Raw genomic sequence first — 21,841 nt, 5'->3', positions numbered from 1 at the left:
TTTAATTTTAACCTCATGCAAGTAATTTTGAAATAAAAATTATAAATCACTGACATGTACTTTATATTTACTAAGTATCATGGGTTTTTTTCAATAGTATAGGTGTGACCAAATTAAATAATAATGACTCATTCTTCTATTAATCTGTATTTTTTAGTTGTTAGAATCATAGATCATACTATACTAAGTAAAACAAAATAATGTGTACCTATCTTTAAAGAAAGCCTCCAGACATACAGTATTTACTTTTATAACTCATGCTGGGTTCTTGCCTCTTTTTCCCTCTATAGGTGGAAATGAAGCAACTCCAGAAAAGTTACAAAGCTTTAGCCGATCAGATGAACCTCATTTTATCCAAACGTTTGTGGTACATCATGATAGAGCAGTTCTTGATGAAGTATGTTTGGAGCAGCAGTGGACTGATTATGGTGGCTGTACCTATTATCACTGCAACTGGCTTTGCAGATGGTGGTAATGACAGTTATGCTTAATCTTCAATATATGTTTAGGATTATTTCTCTTGAAGGTGTCACTGCTGGTTTTGTGTGAGTGAAACTGAATATGTAGCCATTTTTCTGTGGTCATTAATGGTCAGAAACAGAGGCAGACTTTGCAACATCCAATAATAATACCTGCAATGTGAAAGGAGATAAGTGGCTCAAAAGTCCTTTCCAGTTGTGAGATATTTCAAATTAATATCTTGAAAAGCAGTGTAAGTTCTCTCCATGTGTTTTAAACTTCAGTTCTGCACATCCCATGTGTTTAGTCTATAAATATTCTGTAACTGGATCTGCCCTGTTTTGTGATTTGCAGAGTTGGTTGACTACATTAGGCAACTAGGAATATTGTTTTAGGAAGTGCTTCACACCATGGAACAAGATCTCCTCTACTTGTAGGTAACATGTATAAACCTCCTGTGTAGCATGATTTGGTGGCATTGTGGGGGTAGGGGTTGTCAAGCTGCCCCTGTCTAATTCTAGCTATCACCACCCCAGTGGTTTTTACCAACATTTTTCATCTTTGGGATAACTAAGAAAGATAAGGACAACAAGAACAATATTAAAACGTTTTGTAATACTTGAGATGGGAGTTTGGGTCTTAATGGGCAGAGACAAAGGGGAGTTAATTAAAGTAGCAGCATTTTCTGCTCTTCCTCCAAAATTTAACGTTCCCCCTTCTCTTTAAAAACCACTTGGTCAAAATTGGCCTTAGTGTTGAAGTAACTAAATAAAAGCATGGGCTTTGTAGTAAGACAGAGCTTTGCTCAACTCGTGGCTTTCCCTCTTCCTGCCTGTATCCTCTTAGTCATGTTAATTAAACTCTGAACCTCCATTTCCTCATCTGTAAAACGAGAATTGGAAAGGCTGCTTCAGAGGACTGTTGGGAGGATTTAACAGAATAATGTTTATAAAGTACAGAGCATGCTCTTGACGTTCTTGATACAGAGTGACAATTATTACCTAGGAAACAAAAGGCAACACTGAGAATAAGGTAACAGAATTCACACTATTTTACGGCTATTTTTGGTGTAGAATTAAGAATTATTTGTTTGAAGTCATCTAATAAAAACAAGTAAAAAAATTACCCTATACTTTAATATTTTGAAACAGTGCTTCAATGCTTTAACCAATTATTACAAAAAAACTTGTCAAATTTGAGTCATTCTTACCCTAAAATTGTTCATTTTAGTAAATTGGAATTTGTCAATCCCATGTGATAAGACTATAGATATACCAAATATACTCCACAACTCAACTGTCTAATACTGTGTTTAGACCACTGGGAAACTGAATTTTATCTATTTTTATGTTTTCAAAGTTTTATTTTTTAAAAAATCATTTAAAAAGTTTATATTGAATAAGGCGTTGTTAGTAATAGTATTTTTAGACATAATCCTTTCATTATAAGATAAAATAAATTGCTTTTTCAAAAAAGTATTGGAGAAAAAAATGACACAAAAATTTATGGTCTTGAGATTAGTTTTAGTAAGACACAACAAAATTATCAGATATTCATAGTGGATCTAAGTATATGGATGTTTTAAAAGTTTCATATATAACGTATAGAGACAACACCAATGACAAGATTATGGTGTAGTTCTCTTAGTGCTTGGAAGCACTGTCTTATTACAAAACCCCAGAGTATTCAACATAGAGCAGAGAAAATGCAGCTATTAATGGTGACAAATTAACCCCACAGAGACCAGTAAGAAGTAAACAGTGTATGCAAAGAATCTAACAATCTTATTTCTATGGGTGATGTAATAAGATATTTAAAAATAAATCCTGAAAATATCATATTAAATTAAAGAAACAACATTAAAATTTCAGATTGAAATTATGATAATCACAGTGATGCAAGTAAAATAAAGTAATTCTTAAAGCTTCTTTTCAAAAGAGGATTTTATACAAAGAGAAGCAGTATAAGAATTTCATAGAAGAAAAAAATAAATTCATATGACAGCATTATTATGAGAAGCTGCTTCAATATCTTCTGTAATTTCTAATGTTACTATATATACGCTTATAATGTTTGTACGTATTTACTAAAGACATTTGATCTACAATGATTTAACACATGAAAATATTGTTAGCATTTTACTCATACAAAATTATTTTTTCTAAATAATGATATATCTTTGAGGCTTTAGGTCTTGGAATTACATATCATATATTCTAATCTAATCTTCAGTCTTAATTTACACTTATGCCCTGAGTTGTCCCTTATGTTAGAGATGAATTAAATACATGATACTGTATATTTTAAAGCAAAAATAGGTGGAAAAAGTGGGTGAATGAGAGAAGAATGGCAAAGAGAAAAGGGAGAAAAAGTAGGATAGAGGAAAAAAAGACAATACAATAAAGAAGCAGGCCACTGTTCAGATCTTGACTCAGCTATTTAGTAGTTATCCATCCTTGAGAAATTTGCATAAACTTTATATGCCTCAGTTTTCCTCTCTTAACCATAGGTATAGTAATATATATCTTACAGAATTATGAAATTGTATATAATGTATTTAATGTGCTTTGAAACAGTTCTCAGCAAGTAGTAAGAATTCAGGTGGCTCATTGTTAATATTTATTCTATTCTTACCATGTGGGCTCTGGCATCAGATTGCCTGGGTTCAAATGCTTACTCTTTTGCTTACTAGGCTATGACTATGGGCAAGTCATTTAACCTTCTTGTGCTTCAATTTCCTCATTTCTGAAATGGGAGAAATTATAGCAGGGTTGTTAGGAGGATTAAAGAAGAGTACATGTGTGAAACTTAGAACAATGCCTGCTTCATCGAAAATGCTCAATAGACATTTGCTGGCACGATTATTGTTGTTAAGAGAGCAAGATATTTAAAAGTGATTAGGAAGTCAGAGGTAAAAGTGCAGATAGGAGGAAGAGCCTGCATAGTTTTTTTGGAGGAGAAAAGAAAAATAGTTTTGTAGTAGATTTGTTATACCACCCACCTACAACTTCAAGTGAAATCTTATGGTTAGGACAGGATTATGTTTATATTCAAGTTCACATTACAAAATTGCATGTGGAATCATGCCATTTTCACATCAGACGAGGAGCTTAGAGGTCATCCAGTCTGGAGACCCAGATTTGCCTAAGGGCACACAGATGGTTAGTGGAAGCACTAAGGATAGAAGACATTATGTGATTCCTAGTGTGTTACTTTTCTTACCTTCATCACGCTACCTCCATTTAGCTATATTGGAACTTAGTCTATAAGGGACTTAACTTAGTTTGAGACCAAGCAATCGTGGGAGCTAATGCTTGAAATAGAGGCATTGAAATAGTGAATTATATATTGCTTCTATTATATTTTCTTAGAGGACATTACCCCTTTCTTTGCTTTGTATTAAGAGAAAGACTGAAATTATGTCAAGAAAATAGTTACCTGGGAGCTGTATCTCAATTTTTTAATGTTATAGGCCACTTTTCTTCTCTTCATATCAAAAGCAGTTCTGGGCAAGGCCAGGGAAAGCTACTTATAGGTCCCTTCTGCCAGACCTTATCACAGACACCTGACAGACAGTGAAGAGAGCACCTAAGCCACTAGCACTGCCAGTAGCGTCCACATGTTGGTGATCTGCTAACGTGAGGTGGCACATCAGAAGTAGCAACTGAAAGCACTCTTAGGAATGGAACTGAACTCTACCATAACCCTCATAACATGGGTGATATTTTATTCCTAAAATGTACTTCCAACAAGATGATCTCCATAGCTCCTGCTGCAGGAGTATGTCTCATATTCAAATGCCAAATTGTTGAAATATAATTTTGTATTTGGGTCAGTTTACATATGACTACTCTCTTGTTGACCAATTATTGTCACAGTAATTATCAGTACATATCAAAGACATACTTTTTAGCTGTAATTAGCTATTCGTGTCAGGAGCTATAATTTTTAAAGTATAACATACATGCCCACAACGGCACAATCATTAGTGTACCACTCAGTGAACTGTCGCAAAGTCAACCCATACACGTGAGCACCACTGAGAAGAAACAGAACCTTACCTTCATCCTAGAAGCTCCCATCCCAGAAACCCCTTCGCAGTCTTATCCTCATCTTCAGCCTCCTACTCCCATCCCCGCTTCCTCCTGCCCCTGCCCCCATGCCACAGCAAAGGCAGGCATTTTGCCGATCATTCATTAGTATTTGCTGGGTTTTGAGCCTTATATAAATAGTATCATGCAGTACGTAAGAGATTTTTAGTTGCTCCACATCTTTGTCAATGTTTGATGTGAGTCTTTTTCCTTTTAGGCATTCTTATGAGTGTATAAGCGTGCTTCATTGTAGTCTTAATTTGCATTTCTCTGATGACTGAGGAGGTTAAGCACTTTTCATTTGTTTATTGGCTACTTGGATAGCCTTTTTTATGAAGTACCGATAAGTTTTTTCTTCATTTTTAAACTGGCTTATCTGGTTTTTGCTTGTTCATTTGTAGAGCTCTTGTGTATTCTGTAATGAGTAGTTTGTCAGATACACACACACACACACACACACACACACACACTCTCAAATCTCTTTTCCCACTCTATTCTTGCCTTTTCAGTCTCTTAAGTGTCTAAGAGAAGTTCATAATTTTAATATAGTTCAATTTATCAATCATTTTCTTTGTTGTTAGTGCTTTTTTTGTCCTGTTTAAGAAATATTTGCCTAACCCAAGGTCATAGAGTTATTCTCCTTTTTTTTTTTTTTGAGGAAGATTAGCCCTGAGCTAACTACTGCCAATCCTCCTCTTTTTTTTTCTGAGGAAGACTAGCCCTGAGCTGACATCCATGCCCATCTTCCTCTACTTTATACATGGGATGCCTACCACAGCATGGCGTTTGCCAAGCAGTGCCATGTCTGCACCCGGGATCTGAACCAGCGAACCCCAGGCCATCGAGAAGCAGAACGTGCCAACTTAACCACTGCACCACTGGGCCGGCCCTCTCCTATTTTATCTTCTAGAAATTTATTGGTTTTTCATTTCACATTAAGATCATCAGTTAGAATTGATGTTTATATATGGTATGAGGTAGGGTAAGATTGAGATTTGTCAAGGTGGCAAAGATAAAACATAAATGACAAGAAGTAAACTCAGATTGTAAGTCCAAAGAAAAAAGTACAGAAGGGTAGCCTGCTTTTTTAATTTTTAAAAAATTAATAGACAATTTTCTTTAGAATAGTTTTAGGTTTACAGAAAAATTAAGCAGAAAGTGTTCAGTTCCCAAATTTCCCCTCCTCCCATAATTTCCCTTGTTATTTACATCTTGTATTAATGTGATACCTTTGTTATAACTGATGAACCAATATTTATACATTAGTAACTGAAGTCCATAGTTTACATTAGGATTCACTCTTTGTATTATACAGTTCTATGGGTTTTGACAAATGTATTACATAACCTTAGTTTTAAATCCTTTCTCACCTTTTCAGTGAAATAGCAACAGATGTGACCGTGTTTCAATATATCCTTTTATTAGCAGAGCTGAAAATAGCAGTAAAATGAGAAGATATAATGTTAAATATTAAATCCTTAAGTGAGGCACTTTTGACAACGTATTCAAAATATTTGGTGAGGAAGATAAAATGTGTTGATCTGGGATACAAAATAGGTGAGTGCTTTAGGTCATGAATTTATATCTCTGACACTGAGGAATCTACCCTTCTCACAGAGGTTATGCAGTTGGCTGTTGTGTGCATGGCAAAATACTGCCGGCACTGCTCTCACAGTACTTTCCAAAGAACAATCCGTAGAATAAAAGTCAAATGAAATCTGTCCAGAGCTATTTGTAATTTTGTTGCTAAAAGCACGAAGAAAACCCAATAGGCATTAATCTGCTAAAGCGACGTGGAAAGTACCATGCCATGTCAAACACCAGTTCATCTGTGCTAGTGTTTTTACTTCTTAACAGAGACTGTCAGTAAAAGCTACTATTTAAACCGCTTTTAACCCAAATTCATAAAATCCCATGATTATTTTAGATCACCAGCCAGATTCTCTATGAGCCAAAACTGTTCTTAGTGCTTTAACTGATTCAGCAATTCACTATTTTGGTAGCTTGCTGAGAATCTTTCAGTAATTTTTTTGTGTCTATCTAAATTTTGTCACACATTTAAATGTAAGAATATCTACATTCTGTTTCCAGTCTATTTATTCAATCACATTTTTCACTCCTCACTTATACCAGCACTCAAAGCCTTTCTTTTTTCATTCCTCAGGGAAACTCACTCACTTCAAGGGGGCTAACAGGAGTCCTCTAGAGCAGTGACAACAGTAGGGCTAGGAGGAACCACATTGGACTATTTGTCCTCTTTTTTTTTTTTTAAAGATTGGCACCTGAGCTAACAACTGTTGCCAATCTTCTTTTTTTCCTTCTTCTTCTTCTCCTCCGCAAAACCGCCCAGTACATACTTGTATATTCTAGTTGTGAGTGACTCTGGCTGTGCTATGTGGGACACCACCTCAGCGTGGCCTGCTGAGCAGTGCCGTGTCCGCGCCCAGGATCCCAACCAGCGAAACCATGGACTGCCAAAGTGGAGCTCAGGAACTTAACCACTTGGCCACCGGGTGGCCCCTAGACTATTGTAAAAGGGCCCCATGAACTCATGGTGATTCTCATACTCGGGTGAAATCAGTGCCTGACACCAACCCATGCTGTAACTTGATCAGACTGTTTATCATTCAGTTGGCATTGCTTGAAGTTTCCCTTCTCTGTCCTGTTGCTTATACTATACTTATGATCTATTGAAATTATATGTGGTCTTCAAGGCCTCACTCACAGTCTACTCCTCCATGAAGCATTTCCTGTCTCTTGCAGCAAGAAATGATCTTTGCCTCCTCTAAACACCTCCCATTAACTCTCTTCATAGGCTGCCCTGCATAGTTATTTGGGAACTTGTCTTCTCTCTCCTACCAAACTGTAGGCTCCCTAAGGAAGGAGTCTGAAAATCACATTTATCCTTGCATGTCCTATAGCACCTTGCCTAATTTCTTGCATATCTAGGTGTTCAGTAAATATCTGCTGAGTGCATTTTACCTTATATTATGCGTGGATCTCTTTCAAACCCAGCTGAGCTGTCTGTGAGCAAGTAAATATGAAATTATCTGGTAGTCATAATAGGGCACAAGTTAAATATTTGCACTGATATGGAGAAAAAAAACCTTTGCACTGAGATAAATCAGCGAACAATAAATATCAAAGTTAGACTATGACTATCTATATCACTCTAATTTCTTCATTAATTTTCAGCATTTAATTTAGAACTTTGGAAATAATCTATAGACGGGCCAGATAGAGACTCAAATTGTTGGAAAGATTAAAGTAATGACTTGGAGAGAATAATTTTGAAGAATGAGACTAAATTAAATAGATATGCGATAATAACTAGAGAAAATAATAACAGCTAATATTTAGAGAACTTATTATAGGCCATAGATTAGACTAACACTTAATTTGTATTTCACCTTAAAACAACTCTTTGAGATAGAATTGTTTGAGATAGTATTATTGTCTCCCTCATTTACAAATGAGAAAATAGGCATGGAGAGGATAAGTGGCAAGTTCTACTTACCTTACTACCTGCCAATAAGTAGTAAAGCCTGGATTCAAACCTAGTCTGACTCCTCTTAACCGTAATTCTGCATTGACAGTAATTTAGGATGTTCATTCATCTATCCATCCCATCCATGCATCCATGCATCCATTCAATACACATTAAGGAGTACTATGTGCTGGAGACTCTGCTGAGTACTAGGAATAAAGAATAAAACACACATTCTTGACCCTTAAGAAACTTAAAGTCCATTGGAAAGGCCAGCAAAAGTTTCCAGGGAAACCTTGACTAAAGAGTTAACTCTTGAAGAAAGAGCTAGACAAAGAAGGAAGAGAAGTATATTGAAGTCAGAAGAAATCATGTATGCAAATAGCAGAGGATAAATAGAGTATTGCATGTTTGGGCTGCCGCTAGACTGTAGAGTGAGGGTTGGTTGAAACAGGTAGACAGAGGCTGGATTATGAGGGTCAGCTAACTTGCATTTCTATTAAAGGAACTACACTAGAAATATTTGCTTGTATTCCTATTAGTAGTATTTTATTGACCAAATCCATAGTATTTGATTGCCTAGCTGTAATAAGGGCAGGGAGTTGAATTTGGAAAAAGTCAAAAGAATGCTAAATGAAAATAGTCGTAATTCCTATAGACTTACTTTGGTTCCAAATCTCCTTCTAAAAAAATAATGAAACAAAAGAAAGCTTTAAATAAAATCTCGTACAAATATTGTATTTTCAATAATTCATTAAATTTCTAGGAAATTGCTGGTACTAATGAAAAATTTACATGTGGTTGTTTTGGCCACAATTTCATCTGTATAAAATAAAACATTTAGTTACTTGAAAAAACTCAATAGTTTTGTAATTTGCTTTTAGATCTAGAGGATGGCCCCAAACAAGCTATGGTTAGTGAACGGACAGAAGCCTTTACTACTGCTCGAAATTTATTGGCCTCTGGAGCTGATGCTATTGAAAGGATTATGTCTTCATACAAAGAGGTACTTGCATTTATTGTCATCAATTTGATTAAAATAAGATATATGAAAATCAAGCAAAATGTAAATTACAAGATATACTTAGTATTTTGGAAACATTTTTCTCTACCAAACATTGCTAAGAGTATAATCAAGATAAAAGGCAGCCCTCCCAAGTATATTGCTGCTAATACCCTTTAATTTTTACACTTTCAGTTATAGCTCCTCTTTTTCTGTCTATAGTATGACGTATTTGTTTTTAATTAAAAAAAAAAAAAAACCCACACCCCTAGGTGTGGATTCTGGAGCCAGAGTGCCTAAATTTAAATTCTTGCTCCAGTATTTACAAATTATATGAACTTACTCAAATTCCTTAACCTGTCTGTGTCTGTTTCATCATCTGTGAAATAAGGATGATGATAGCATTGACTTTGTAGGGTTGTTGTGAGTTAATGCATTAGAATGTTTAAAACAATACATATTAAGCAGTCACTAAATGTTAGCCAATAATATTACTTATATACCTTGCAAACTTTTACTCATCCTTCATGACAAGTCAAGCCTCACCAACCACCTCTAAAACCCTCTTGTGATTCCACCTTCTTCCCGCCTTCATTGCAGAGTCTGGCTCTACCTTCTCTGTGTTCACAGTACACCTGGTGCTTTACCACATTGTAATTGACTATCCCCTGCACCAGGCCCTGAGTGGAAAGCAGGAACTGTCTTACTCAGCTTTACATTCTTAATATCCATTTTAATGCTTGGAATGTTGTACGTGGTCGATAAATACTTGCTGAAAGAATGGTAATAAGACCTGCAGATATCACAGTGTTAAGACTGGAAATCATTTTATTCAGTTCAGATGTTACATAATATTCCCATGGACAGACATTCTCACTATTAATTACTCTTGTGGCTTTTGTATCAATATAAATTGCCAGAGCATCTTTATAAATTTAGCTGCCTATTAAATCAGCCTCGAATAAGCCATATAAAAGAGTTACAAAGTTTGTGATTTACCCACAAAACTTTTCAGTCTCATTCAACAACTGATTTCTTGAATTGGGTTAAAAAAATAAAAGTAAAGCCAGTTGTTTAGGGCCACGTACCAAACCAACTCAATTTTAAAAAATTTTTCAAATAGTAATTTTGATAATCTGAAGACACAGTTTTGAGGATAGGTTTTTTGATTAATAAATTACTATTAAAATTAAATGACAAATCAAAATTTTAGCCATCTCACATTAAAATACTTTGGTATCTAAGTCACAGAAAGAATATCAATTAGTTTTTCTACATTGTCTCCGACACAAAAACTGATTGCATTTTGCTTTATTTTGGCTGACTGTGCTTTGAATCACAGAATGTTCACTTCTAAAGAATCTTATTGCTGCTATGACAGCACATGAAAGCATCATGCATTCTCTGCTAGCTCCAGAGGGAGCAAGGGTCCTTTTTAGAGTTAGAGTTCAAGGGCAAACCCCCTGTCTTATATCCCAAAGTAATTTGTCCACAGTCACATTCTCAGGTTTTTTCAGACACTCTTGGCCCACTCCACCCTGCATCCTGGTCTACTAACTCCTTGCCTCCTGCTTTTCTTTAATTGACCTCTACATTTGGTTTTGGACTTTTTATTTTTTTATGCAAATATATTTAGCCAGGTTTCTTTTGAATCCATATTTTGTTAATCCTTAGCTCTGTTTTCCTCTGCTTGAGAACTCAGGAGATTTTTGTGGATAACATTTGAGAAATTACCCTTTAAATAGCTATAACATTAACATATAGAAATGTGATACTAATCCAGCTACAGACCTCTCACACAGTAGAAACACGGTAGAAAGCTTTTGACAGTAATATGCACTCTTTTACTGCTTGTTTTGCACACACAAAAATCTTACACAAATGTCAGCATTGTTGTATTATTCCACAATTTATTGTTTAAGAGACATTTACTAGTGACCTGCCTCGCTTATTGGTTCCAGTTTCCTAGTAAACATTTCTGTAAGGGAATGGTTTTTGTGCTTTCCTTTTCACTGAGAAAGATGGTCTTGACAGGAGATGAGTCACCTTTCACAGTACCCTGACAACAAGGTGTTCTTTTAATAGAAAAACAGCAGGAGATTCAGCCTAAATTGGATCACTGGCAGGATAGGAGCAAGGTACCACTCTATTGAGCCTTATGGACTAAAGCAGAGATTTATCTCATCTTATCTTTAATCTCACCTAGAAAAAAGTCGTATTTAATGTTTTTCTTTGGGCATATAAATCATGTTTGGCTTGAAAAGAAGCTGAATTGTGGAATTTGGACTGAAAAGGAGTTGAAGCTTTTCACTGAGCTCACTCCCAATTTTGGTATCCTCTAGCAGGGATATTTTCTCTGCCAAGCTTAGGAATTTTGACAATCAATTTGACTCAGAAACATTCATTTCTAATAAGAAAAATATGTATTTTTCTTCTATTTAAAACCTATTTTAAATTGAAAAAAGATATCAAAATAAAGGATCATAATTTCATTGAATGAACTTAAGCTTTTCACAAAATTTCTAATTTTCTGGAAATGAAATCTGTCATTTAAACGAGTCAAATCAGAAATTTGACTAAAGATTTATTTATTTATGAAGATTTTATTTTTTCCTTTTTCTGCCCAAAGCCCCCCGTACATAGTTGTGTATTTTCAGTTGTGGGTCCTTCTAGTTGTGCTATGTGGGACGCTGCCTCAGCATGGCTTCATGAGCAGTGCAGTGTCTGTGCCCAGGATTCCAACTGGTGAACCCTAGGCCGCTGAAGCAGAGCGCACAAACTTAACCACTCGGCCCCGGGGCTGGCACCAAAAGATTTGTTTTTTTTAAGATCGGTACCTGAGCCAACATCTGCTGCCAATCTTTTTTTTCCCTTCTCTCCAAAGCCCCCCAGTACATAGTGTATATTCTAGTTGTAGGTCCTTCTGGTTCTGCTATGTGCGATGCTACCTCAGCACGGCTTGATGAGCGGTGCTAGGTCTGCACCCAGGATCCAAACCAGCAAAACCCTGGGCCGCTGAAGTGGAGCGTGAAAACTTAAACACTTGGCCGTGGGGCCAGCCCCTTGACCAAAGATTTTTAAGTCTCACTAATATTCTGAAATCTTTACATTTCGTTTTTAACCGTGACTTGAATGAATAATTTTTTATGTGTTTTATAATCCCAATCAAACTTACATTGACACGTTGCTATGTTGCTCTCTTGATAAGCTTTTTACCGTTACTTGTTTTAGTTATCAGATATGTTATTTATTTTTCATGTATAATAAAATAGGATCTTTAACATTAAATCAAAAAGCTTATATGATTGCATATTTTTTTAAGTCTGTCTTGAGTATATTAACTCTATTTTATTTCTCTGTGTTGGTTTTAGATCACTGAATTAGCAGGCTATACTGCTCGAGTGTACAATATGTTTTGGGTCTTTGATGAAGTGAAAAGAGGCATTTATAAGAGAACTGCTGTCATGCAAGAGTCTGAAAACCATAGCAAGAATGGAGCTAACATAGAATTATCCCTCAGTGATACGTTGGAAATCAAAGGTATTAGACTCAAATGTTTTTGTATTTTTCCTGTATTTAAGTGTTTATCAACAGAACTAAAGTTTTCTAGAAGCTAGTCTTTAACAGATAAAAGAAACCAACATTTATTTATTTAAATAGTTATTCCTAAACTTAGTATTGCAGTCTGAGGAGTGGTGACTAACATTACCATTAAAAAAAAATTGTTACCTTTATTTAGAACAAAATTTCTAGAATTATTTTTGGAAACTGCACATATGGCAGAATGAATTGTTTGCTTTTAAAAATCAAATAACAGAATTAGAACTAATGTCATATTGTTCTTCATCATCCTATGTTTTTAAACTTATTTGGTTATCATATTTTTAAAAATTATATATAAATGTCTTAATTCCCTTTCTGGGGCACCGTGTTTTTTCTGTAAGAAAGGTTAATTTAGAGAAACAAGTAGTTGTAAAGAGTATGGCTGGGTTATATCAGATAGAGTTTAGCTTTGCTCTCATTATGATGTTGACATTAGATTATTGGTAAGTAATGTTTCTGAGAAAGATTTTCCAAGTAGATGTGTCAAAATGTCCAAATTTACGTTAAACTTTTCTTTAGATATAGATATCTATATTTCACTTGGTTTTCTGATTTGTTACTGTGAATTATCTTTATAACGAATTTATCCATGTTGCATTATACTTTAAGTTATTTACGTAGTTAAGAATAACGTGTGATAGCTTTTGTAACTTAAGTCATTCCTTAACTTATAGGAGGAGTTATTGATGTGGATCATGGAATTATTTGCGAAAATGTTCCCATAATTACACCAACGGGAGAAGTGGTGGCTTCCAGGCTAAACTTCAAAGTAAGATGATATTCAAAAATCTTCTGATTGTTGCCATCACACTAATACAAAACAACACAGAATTCATGTACATTTGTTAAATACTTGCAGGAGCATATGGAAAGGAGGGGAAATCAAGAAAGGTATGCACAGTGGCTCAATTACAGAAGCAGTTAATTCCTAAGAAAGCAGAAAGAAAGAGAAATTTGATGTCTACTGCTTTATTGCCAGGTTGAAAATTAAAATTACAGTTCACTGAGAGCCTATACAAGGTTCCTAAACGGTTTTTCACACTGGGTTTTCCCTCACCTGAAAAAACAGGCCAAGAGATTGTGAGGATCCATAATTAGTGTTTTAATCCATTTGGCAGGACTCAGTGTTTTTCACGTTCTGTGATACTGGGATCTGCATCTCCACTGTCATGTGTTAAACCTTGAAATCTTGTCCAAAAGTCATGTCATTACCTAGAGAATCCTTCTGTGAATTCCAGGCAGGTTGCCATCTTTCTGCTTCCGCGTCCTCACCTTTACAATGGGGAGAATAACGGTAACCTACCTTTTGGATGTGAGGATTAAATGAGACAGTTGGTGCAAAGCAGTTGGCGCAGGATCTGGCCCAAAGTGAAGCCTTCGATAAATTATGATTACAGTAGTTTTGACTTCCCTCCAGTCGGAATATAGTTTAGTTGAAGTTAGTGGCTGTGTCACAGCTGTGCCTCAGCCTGTTGTCTGCCGACCTGAGCCAAGCCGTAAAAATCCCTAGAATAACTTTGCAAAAGCCTGTTAGCCTCTTGAGGCTCCTACACTCCTTTATTTTATTGTGTTTTATTTTGTTTTATTTTATTTTACTTTATTGCAGTAACAGTGGATTCTAACATCACGTAGCTTTCAGATGTACGTTGTAATACATTTCGAATTCTGTGTAGATTACATCGTGTTCACCACCCGAAAACTAATTATAGTCCGTCCCCTCACATGTGAGCCTCATCACCCCTTTGGCTCTCTCCCCTCCCCCCTCCCCCTACGGTAACCACCAATCCAATCTCCGTTGCTCTGTGCGTCTTCGTCATTGTTTTTATCATGTACTTATGAGTGAGATCACACGGAGTTTGACTTTCTCCCTCTGATTTATTTCACTTCACATAATACCCTCAAGGTCCATCCACGTTGTCACAAATGGCCGGATCTCATCATTTCTTAGGGCCGAGTGGCATTCCATTGTGTATACATACCACATCTTCTTTATCCATTCTTCCCTTGATGGGCACCTAGGTTGCTTCCAAGTTTTGGCTGTTGTGAATAATGCTGCAGTGAACCTAGGGGTGCATGTGTCTCTCTGCATTGGTGTTTTCAAGTTCTTTGGATGAATAGCCAGCAGTGGGCTAGCTGGATCCTACATATGGTAGATGTATTCTTAGTTTTCTGAGGATGCTCCATACTGCTTTCCATAGTGGCTGCCCCAGTCTGCCCTCCCACCAGCAGTGCAGGAGAGTTCCCTTCTCTGCACATCCTCTCCAACCCTTGTCTCTTGTCTTGTTAATTAGAGCCATTCTGACCAGAGGAAGGTGACATCTCCTTGTAGTTGTGATTTGCATTTCTCTGATCGCTAATGATGTTGAGTCCCTTTCCATATGCCTGTTGGCCATCCGGATACCTTCTTTGGAGAAATCACTGCTCAGATCTGTTGCCCGCCTTTTTAATTGGGTTGTTGATTTTTTTTGCTGTTGAGATGTATGAGTTCTTTCTGTGTTTTGGATATTGACCCCTTATCCGATATACGGTTTGCAAGAATCTTCTCCCAGTTGTTAGGTTGTGTTTTGGTTTTGTGGATGGTCTCCTTTGCGGTGCAGAGGATTTTTTTTGACTTTGATGTAGTCCCATTTGTTCATTTTGTATTTTGTTTCCATTGCCCAGTCAGATGTGGTACTTGAAAATAGGCTGCTAAGACTGATGTCAAAGAGCATACTGCCTGCGTTTTCTTGTAGAGGTTGCATGGTTTCGGGTCTGACATTCAAGTAAAAGCCGAGGGAGGAGGCTGCAGTTCCCCGAGAGCCAGCGCAGAGGGGACCCTGCGTCCCTGTCAGCGCACCTTCCGGCTCCGCGAAGGTCCCAAGCGTGTGGGCGGGGCCGCAGGAGTTCTCCCAGGAGGGTGTCCCTGTCGCTGTGCGCAGTCCACCGCCAGAGGGGGGGCGGGGCAACGGCCAGGCAGCTTCTGGGCGGCGGCTGGGCGCGCGCGAGCGAGGAGAGGAGCGCTCGCGGCTGCTGGGAGGCGTGGGAGGCTTAGGCCAGCCGCGCCTGCCTGCCCAGAGCCGAGCCCGGCGGAGTCCGGCCGCGCTGTGCTGCTCTCTCCCGGGCCGGGCTCGTCCGTTGGGCACAGCAGCCCGGGCCCTCCACAGCCACGGCCGCTAGCCTGAGGAGGCCCTGCTTCAGCTCCCGCTCTTCCTGCTCGCCGGACACGGACGACCAGGGCGCCTGCGAAGATGATTCCATCTGAGAGAGGTACCTGGGGGGCGTGGGCCTGGGGGCCGGTGGGAGGCGAGCGTGTCCCTGAGGAACAGGCTTGTGCGCCAAGAGGTGCCCGTCAGGTCGCGGGACAGCTGTGCGGCGCGGGGACCGAGGGGGGTCTCTTCGTGCGCTTCAGGCGTTCGTGGAACGGGCGGTGTGTGCCGGGCACAGGGCCAGCCTGGGCATGCGGTGCCCGGGAGTCGGGCGCTGAAGCGCCACCCGTGGTCTTGGCTTCTTGGCAGGACAGACGCGAAGTCGATAAGGACACTGGTCTCGAGGCGTTCTGAGGAGTGCAGGTCTCCCTCTTTTCGAGGCTACGTTCCGTTGGGGTTTTCACGAAGCCTGTCGTGGCCCTGAAGCTCAGGCCGGTTCAGGGGAAGTGGCCTGTCGAGGGCCACATAATATTTGTGTGCAGAGCCGGTGCTTTCCAAAGCCCTTGGCTGTGCAGAAGTCTGCCTGTTAGGGGTGCAGTGGGGGCTGTCCGGGGAGCGTTGTGAGCACAGGTATGTGCCCCCCACTTGAAAGTCTGGAAAAGAAAGCGTGAGGCTGGAGGGTGCTCCGTTCGTTCCCTCCTTGCACAGAAAGTCTGGAGAGTTGACTTTGGGACAAGTCCTTCCTTTCCTCTGGTCGGTGCGTGTTCGGTGGCCTGGACACTTGGTGAGCAAGACTGACAGGGTGTTTGACGTACTGGACCTCACAGCCTGGTTGGAAAGGACAGACAGGCAGCAACCAATTACCTAGGAGATACGTAAAGGCAATTTTGTGTTGAGTGTTGAGAAATACGGCATTTTACTGTTAGACTTTGTGACTTAGGCAGTGATGTTGAAGCTGAGAGCAGATGCCTAAAAGACAAGGAGGACTTGTGCGGGAGAGTGTTGGGACAGGGCAAGGGAGGAGTGTGGCCTGTCAGAGGAGCTGAAAGAATGCCCTGGAGACTGGGGCCGCCGCGTAGGGACTGTAGGGTGGGGAAAACCAAACTTTTCGATTGAGGCTGGCGCTTTCTCTAGGTTTTTGGAGACTAAGCGTGGTGATTCAGAACGTGGCCTCTGGAGCCAGACTCTGTCAAATGGGTCCTGGCTCTGCCACCTACGGGCTGTGTGAACTTGGGCAAGTTACTGTACCATTCTGTGTGTCAGTTTCCTGATCTGTAAGACGGGGATGATTATCATACACACTCCATAGGTGAGTGTAAAGGTGAGAGGATATTTCATATCCGTAGAGTACTGAGAGCAGTGTCTGGCCTTTAGTAGGCGTTAGTAGTGGTTGATTAAAGAAATGGATAAATGCATAGCTAAGTATTAAAGGCTTGGAGGCTGTCCCTGGTGAAACGTGTGAACCTGAATGGATTACACCCAACTTTCTTTCCTTTCCAGCCTGCAGTTGCTACTGACCGCATCTGCAGCACTGTGGAATTAGAAATAATCTCCCTCGGCTGGGCTGCTCTTGGTAACACAATCTAATGCTGTCCAAATTATCCCAGGGAAATAAAAGCCAGTAGCATAGTAGGGTTAGGCTTATTTAATATGTATTCTTTATATTGGTTTGTTTAGTGTTTGTTGGTAACCTTTTTTTTTTTTTGGCAAAGCTGCTGGGTTGAAAAAAGCAGATTAGCTATGAAATGGTTCAGACACAGAGAAAAGTAGAGAGTCGTGTAAGCAGAGCACGCCTTTCCTTGACTCTCTGTCGAGAGCTTTTGTGATCCCTGCTGCTCTCTGCCTCAGACGCGGTGCCCTCTGCGTGCGCAGTCATCTAAACAGTGCAGGGTCTGGGACCGTGGAGAATCCAAGGCGGCAGTATAGTCATGCTTTGCTTAACAGTGGGGATAAGTTCTGAGGAGTGTGTCGTGGTCAGGCAATCTCGAGACTGTGCAAACACCACGGAGTTCCTAAACCTGGATGGCAGAGCCTCCTACACACCTAGGCCATATGGGACTAATCTGATGGGACCCCCGTTGTTGACTGAAACGTCTCGAGGTAGGGCATGACTGTGCTTCCCAACTCCCAGGGCACGGAAGTGTAGCCTGTGGGGCTTTTGAAAAGCACAGAGACGCTCAAGGCGTACTCTGGACCCACTGACTCAGAATCTACTGGGATAGTTCCCGGCTTTAAAGACCAGACGTAGTCCTCCTCTGCAGACATCTCCTCAACGGTTTTTCACGCTGGGTTTTCCCTCATCTGAGAAAACAGGCCAAGAGATTGTGAGGATCCATAATTAGTGTTTTAAGACATTGGGCAGGACTCAGTGTTTTTCACGTTCTGTGATACTGGGATCTGCATCCCCACTGTAATGTGTTAAACCTTGAAATCTTGTCCAAAAGTCATGTCATTACCTAGAGAATCCTTCTGTGAATTCCAGGCAGATTGCCATCTTTCTGCTTCCGCCTGCTCACCTTTACAATGGGGAGAATAACGGTAACCTACCTTTTGGATGTGAGGATTAAATGAGACAGTTGGTGCAAAGCAGTCGGCACAGGATCTGGCGCAAAGTGAAGCCTTCAGTAATTTATGATTACAGTAGTTTTGATTTCCCTCCAGTCGGAATATAGTTTAGTTGAAGTTAGTGGCTGTGTCACAGCTGTGTCTCAGGCTGGTGTCTGCCGCCCTGAGCTAAGCCATAAAAATCCCTGGAATAACTTTTCAAAAAGCCTGTTAGCCTCTTGAGGCTCCTACACTTTTTTATTTTATTTTATTTTATTTTATTTTATTTTATTTTATTTTATTTTATTTTATTGCAGCAACAGTGGATTCTAAGATGATATAGCTTTCAGAAGTACGTTGTAATATCTTTCGAATTCTGTGTAGATTACATCGTGTTCACCACCCGAAAACTAATTATAGTCCGTCCCCTCACATGTGAGCCTCATCGCCCCTTTGGCTCTCTCCCCTCCCCCCTCCCCCTACGGTAACCACCAATCCAATCTCTGTTGCTCTGTGCGTCTTCATCATTGTTTTTATCATGTACTTATGAGTGAGATCACACGGAGCTTGACTTTCTCCCTCTGATTTATTTCACTTCACATAATACCCTCAAGGTCCATCCACGTTGTCACAAATGGCCGGATCTCATCATTTCTTAGGGCCGAGTGGCATTCCATTGTGTATACATACCACATCTTCTTTATCCATTCTTCCCTTGATGGGCACCTAGGTTGCTTCCAAGTTTTGGCTGTTGTGAATAATGCTGCAGTGAACCTAGGGGTGCATGTGTCTCTCTGCATTGGTGTTTTCAAGTTCTTTGGATGAATAGCCAGCAGTGGGCTAGCTGGATCCTACATATGGTAGATGTATTCTTAGTTTTCTGAGGATGCTCCATACTGCTTTCCATAGTGGCTGCCCCAGTCTGCCCTCCCACCAGCAGTGCAGGAGAGTTCCCTTCTCTCCACATCCTCCCCAACACTTGTCTCTTGTCTTGTCAATTAGAGCCCTTCTGACCAGAGGAAGGTGACCTCTCCTTGTAGTTTTGATTTGCCTTCCTCTGTTTGCTAATGATGTTGAGCCCCTTTCCATATGCCTGTTGGCCATCCGTATACCTTCTTTGGAGAAGTCACTGCTCAGATCTTGTGCCCGTCTTTTTAATTAGGTTGTTGATTTTTAGTTGTTGTTGAGCTGTATGAGTTATTTTTGTATTTTGCGTATTAACCCCTTATCCGATATATGGCTTGCAAGTATCTTCTCCCAGTTGTTAGGTTGTGTTTTGTTTTTGTGGATGGTTTCCTTTGCCCTGCAGAAGATTTTTTTACTTTGATGTACTCCCCTTTGTTCATTTTGTACTTTGTTTCCTTTGCCAGTCACACGTGGTACTTGAACATAGGCTGCTAAGACTGATGTCAAAGAGCATACTTCCTATGTTTTCTTCTAGAAGTTTCATGGTTTCAGGTCTGACGTTCAAGTTGTTGTGGTTGGTTGCTTGGTTGGTTGTTTGGCTGGTGGTTTTGCCTGCATGTGCGCGTGATCTAAGTTTCTTCAGCTCTAAGTCTGTGTGTTCCCTGGTACCCAATGGGAAATGAAATGCACAAGCATACTTCTTTTATGTATTTAGAAACTATTTTACCAAAAGTCCAGTACAAAATGTGTTGTGAACATCCTCAGTACGCACAATTGTGAAACAAATACAAGTGAGCAGAGCCCAACTGGAGAAATCACTGGGGTGTCTCTGTACTCCTTCCCCATTCCCGTTCTTCGGTCGGCCAGTGTCCTACCCTCCCCACTTCCTCAAGGTGACAGATCCTGATTGCTGTTTTTTCCCCCTCATTCCTTTCCTTTTCTGTATATTATTTTTCCTCTGTAGATGTATGTTTCTTTAAACGACATTTTTGTTGTTTGGTTTGAACTTTACCAGAATGTCCTATTTCTTTCGTTCACCGAATATTCTGTTCCTGAAATTCAGCCCCTGATGCTTGTAACCGGTAGCTCTAGTCCAGTTTCACCGCTCCCTAGTTTTCCACACATTCCTTGCTTCACAACAAAGGCGAGCAGGTGTGCGAAGCCCACAGCACAGTTCCCGCCGTGAGTCAGCACTCAGTCAACATTTGTTGAATGGAACTGAGCCCAGACTGACTGTTGACAGCGACGCTTGGTTCCCCAGGCTGCATTCTCTGTCCTTCGCGCTGGGGCCAAGGATCCTGTTTAATTCATTTTCAGTTGATTTTTTTGCATGGTGTAAGTTAATGGTCTACTTTCATTCTTTTGCATGTGGTTCTCCGGTTTTCCCAACACCACTTATTGAAGAGACTCTCCTTGCTGTATTGTATGCTCTTGGCTCCTTTGTCGAATATTAGCTGTCCATACACATGTGGGTTTATTTATGCACTCTCAGTTCCGTTCCATTGATCTGTGTGTCTGTTTTTGTGCCAGTACCATGCTGTTTTCGTTACTAGAGCTTCTTAGTATATGTTGAAATCAGGGAGTGTGATACCTCCAGCTTTGTTCTTTTTTCTCAGGAATCCTTTGGCTATTCGGGGTCTTTTGTTGTTCCATATAAATTTTAGGATTCTTTGTTCTATTTCTGTAAAAAATGCTGTAACTTTGATAGGGATTGTGTTGAATCTGTAGATTGCTTTAGGAAGTATGGACATTTTAACTATGTTAATTCTTCCAACCCAAGAGCACAGAATATCTTTCCATTTCTTTGCGTCTTCTTTGATTTCTTCCAACAATGTTTTACAGTTTTCGGTGTACAGATCTTTCACCTCTTTGGTTAAGTTTATTCCTAAGTATTTTATTATTTTTGTTGCAATTGTAAACGGGATTGTATTCTTAATTTCTCTTTCTGCTACTTCATGTTAGCGTATAGAAACACAACCGATTTTTTGCCTGTAGGGGATCAAGACACTCAGCCAATGCAGGCTGACAAGTAGCCTGAGGGCTTGCTGTTGGGTGGGACAGGTCCCTAGGGCCGCTTGCCTGCCCTGGCTGAACTGGATTAAATCTGTGCTCTAGTGGGTATGGCAGCCCCCTGGGCTAACAGGCCAGGGAAAGAACCTCAGTGGTGTCTGCTGGGGTCTGAGTTAGCACGCCTGGACCATGTCAGAACAATAGCCCCCACCAATGTCTCAGTCTCAGGAGAGGTCTCTCCTTTCACCGGGATGCCCCCAGAGCCCACCAGGTGAGTCTCTTTTCACCAAAGGACTGTCAGCCTTCTCTCTGGTGATTTTAGTTTGCTGAGATGGGTGAGTTTGTGCATGGGCCCTTTAAGACCCGACTCTTTTCAGTTTTCATCTGATAGCTTTTCTGGGGGTATTCCCTGCTGCAGTTAATAGCCAGCGAAGCCAGATACTAAGACCCTCGTCTCAGTTGTGCTGAGTCTAAAGGATGCTTTTAGTAGTATTGGCCCCTGCTTTGGACCTCACCCCTCCCGGGAGGGCTGCATACCCTAGGGTGGCTCTCTCCTGGCCAGCTGAGAAACTCCACTGCTCCCAAAGGTGACTTTTTTCTCTCCAGCTGGAAT

General features: G+C 40.0%; 1 protein-coding gene across 5 annotated transcripts in view; it reads left to right on the top strand.

Annotated features, from left to right (window-relative positions):
• LOC123276114 (ATP-binding cassette sub-family D member 2-like) overlaps nt 1-21,841 on the top strand; it is a 212,720-nt gene that overhangs the window by 7,390 nt on the left and 183,489 nt on the right. For 2 of the 5 annotated variants that reach the window (XR_011500340.1, XM_070503518.1), the window contains exons 3-6: nt 291-471; nt 8,922-9,043; nt 12,412-12,580; nt 13,318-13,412. Coding sequence is in view for 1 of the 5 variants with exons in the window: in XM_070503518.1 (XP_070359619.1) it covers nt 291-471; nt 8,922-9,043; nt 12,412-12,580; nt 13,318-13,412 (567 nt within the window). In the remaining 4 variants the exon portion in view is untranslated. Of the gene's footprint in view, nt 1-290; nt 472-8,921; nt 9,044-12,411; nt 12,581-13,317; nt 13,413-15,431; nt 15,890-20,508; nt 20,554-21,841 lie in introns of those variants that run through there. The other 3 variants (XR_011500341.1, XR_011500379.1, XR_011500381.1) reach the window with 3 other exon arrangements.

This window comes from Equus asinus, unplaced genomic scaffold, assembly GCF_041296235.1.
Source record: "Equus asinus isolate D_3611 breed Donkey unplaced genomic scaffold, EquAss-T2T_v2 contig_197, whole genome shotgun sequence".
NCBI classification, from domain to species: domain Eukaryota; kingdom Metazoa; phylum Chordata; class Mammalia; order Perissodactyla; family Equidae; genus Equus; species Equus asinus.
This window is presented reverse-complemented; position numbering and strand designations above follow the sequence as displayed.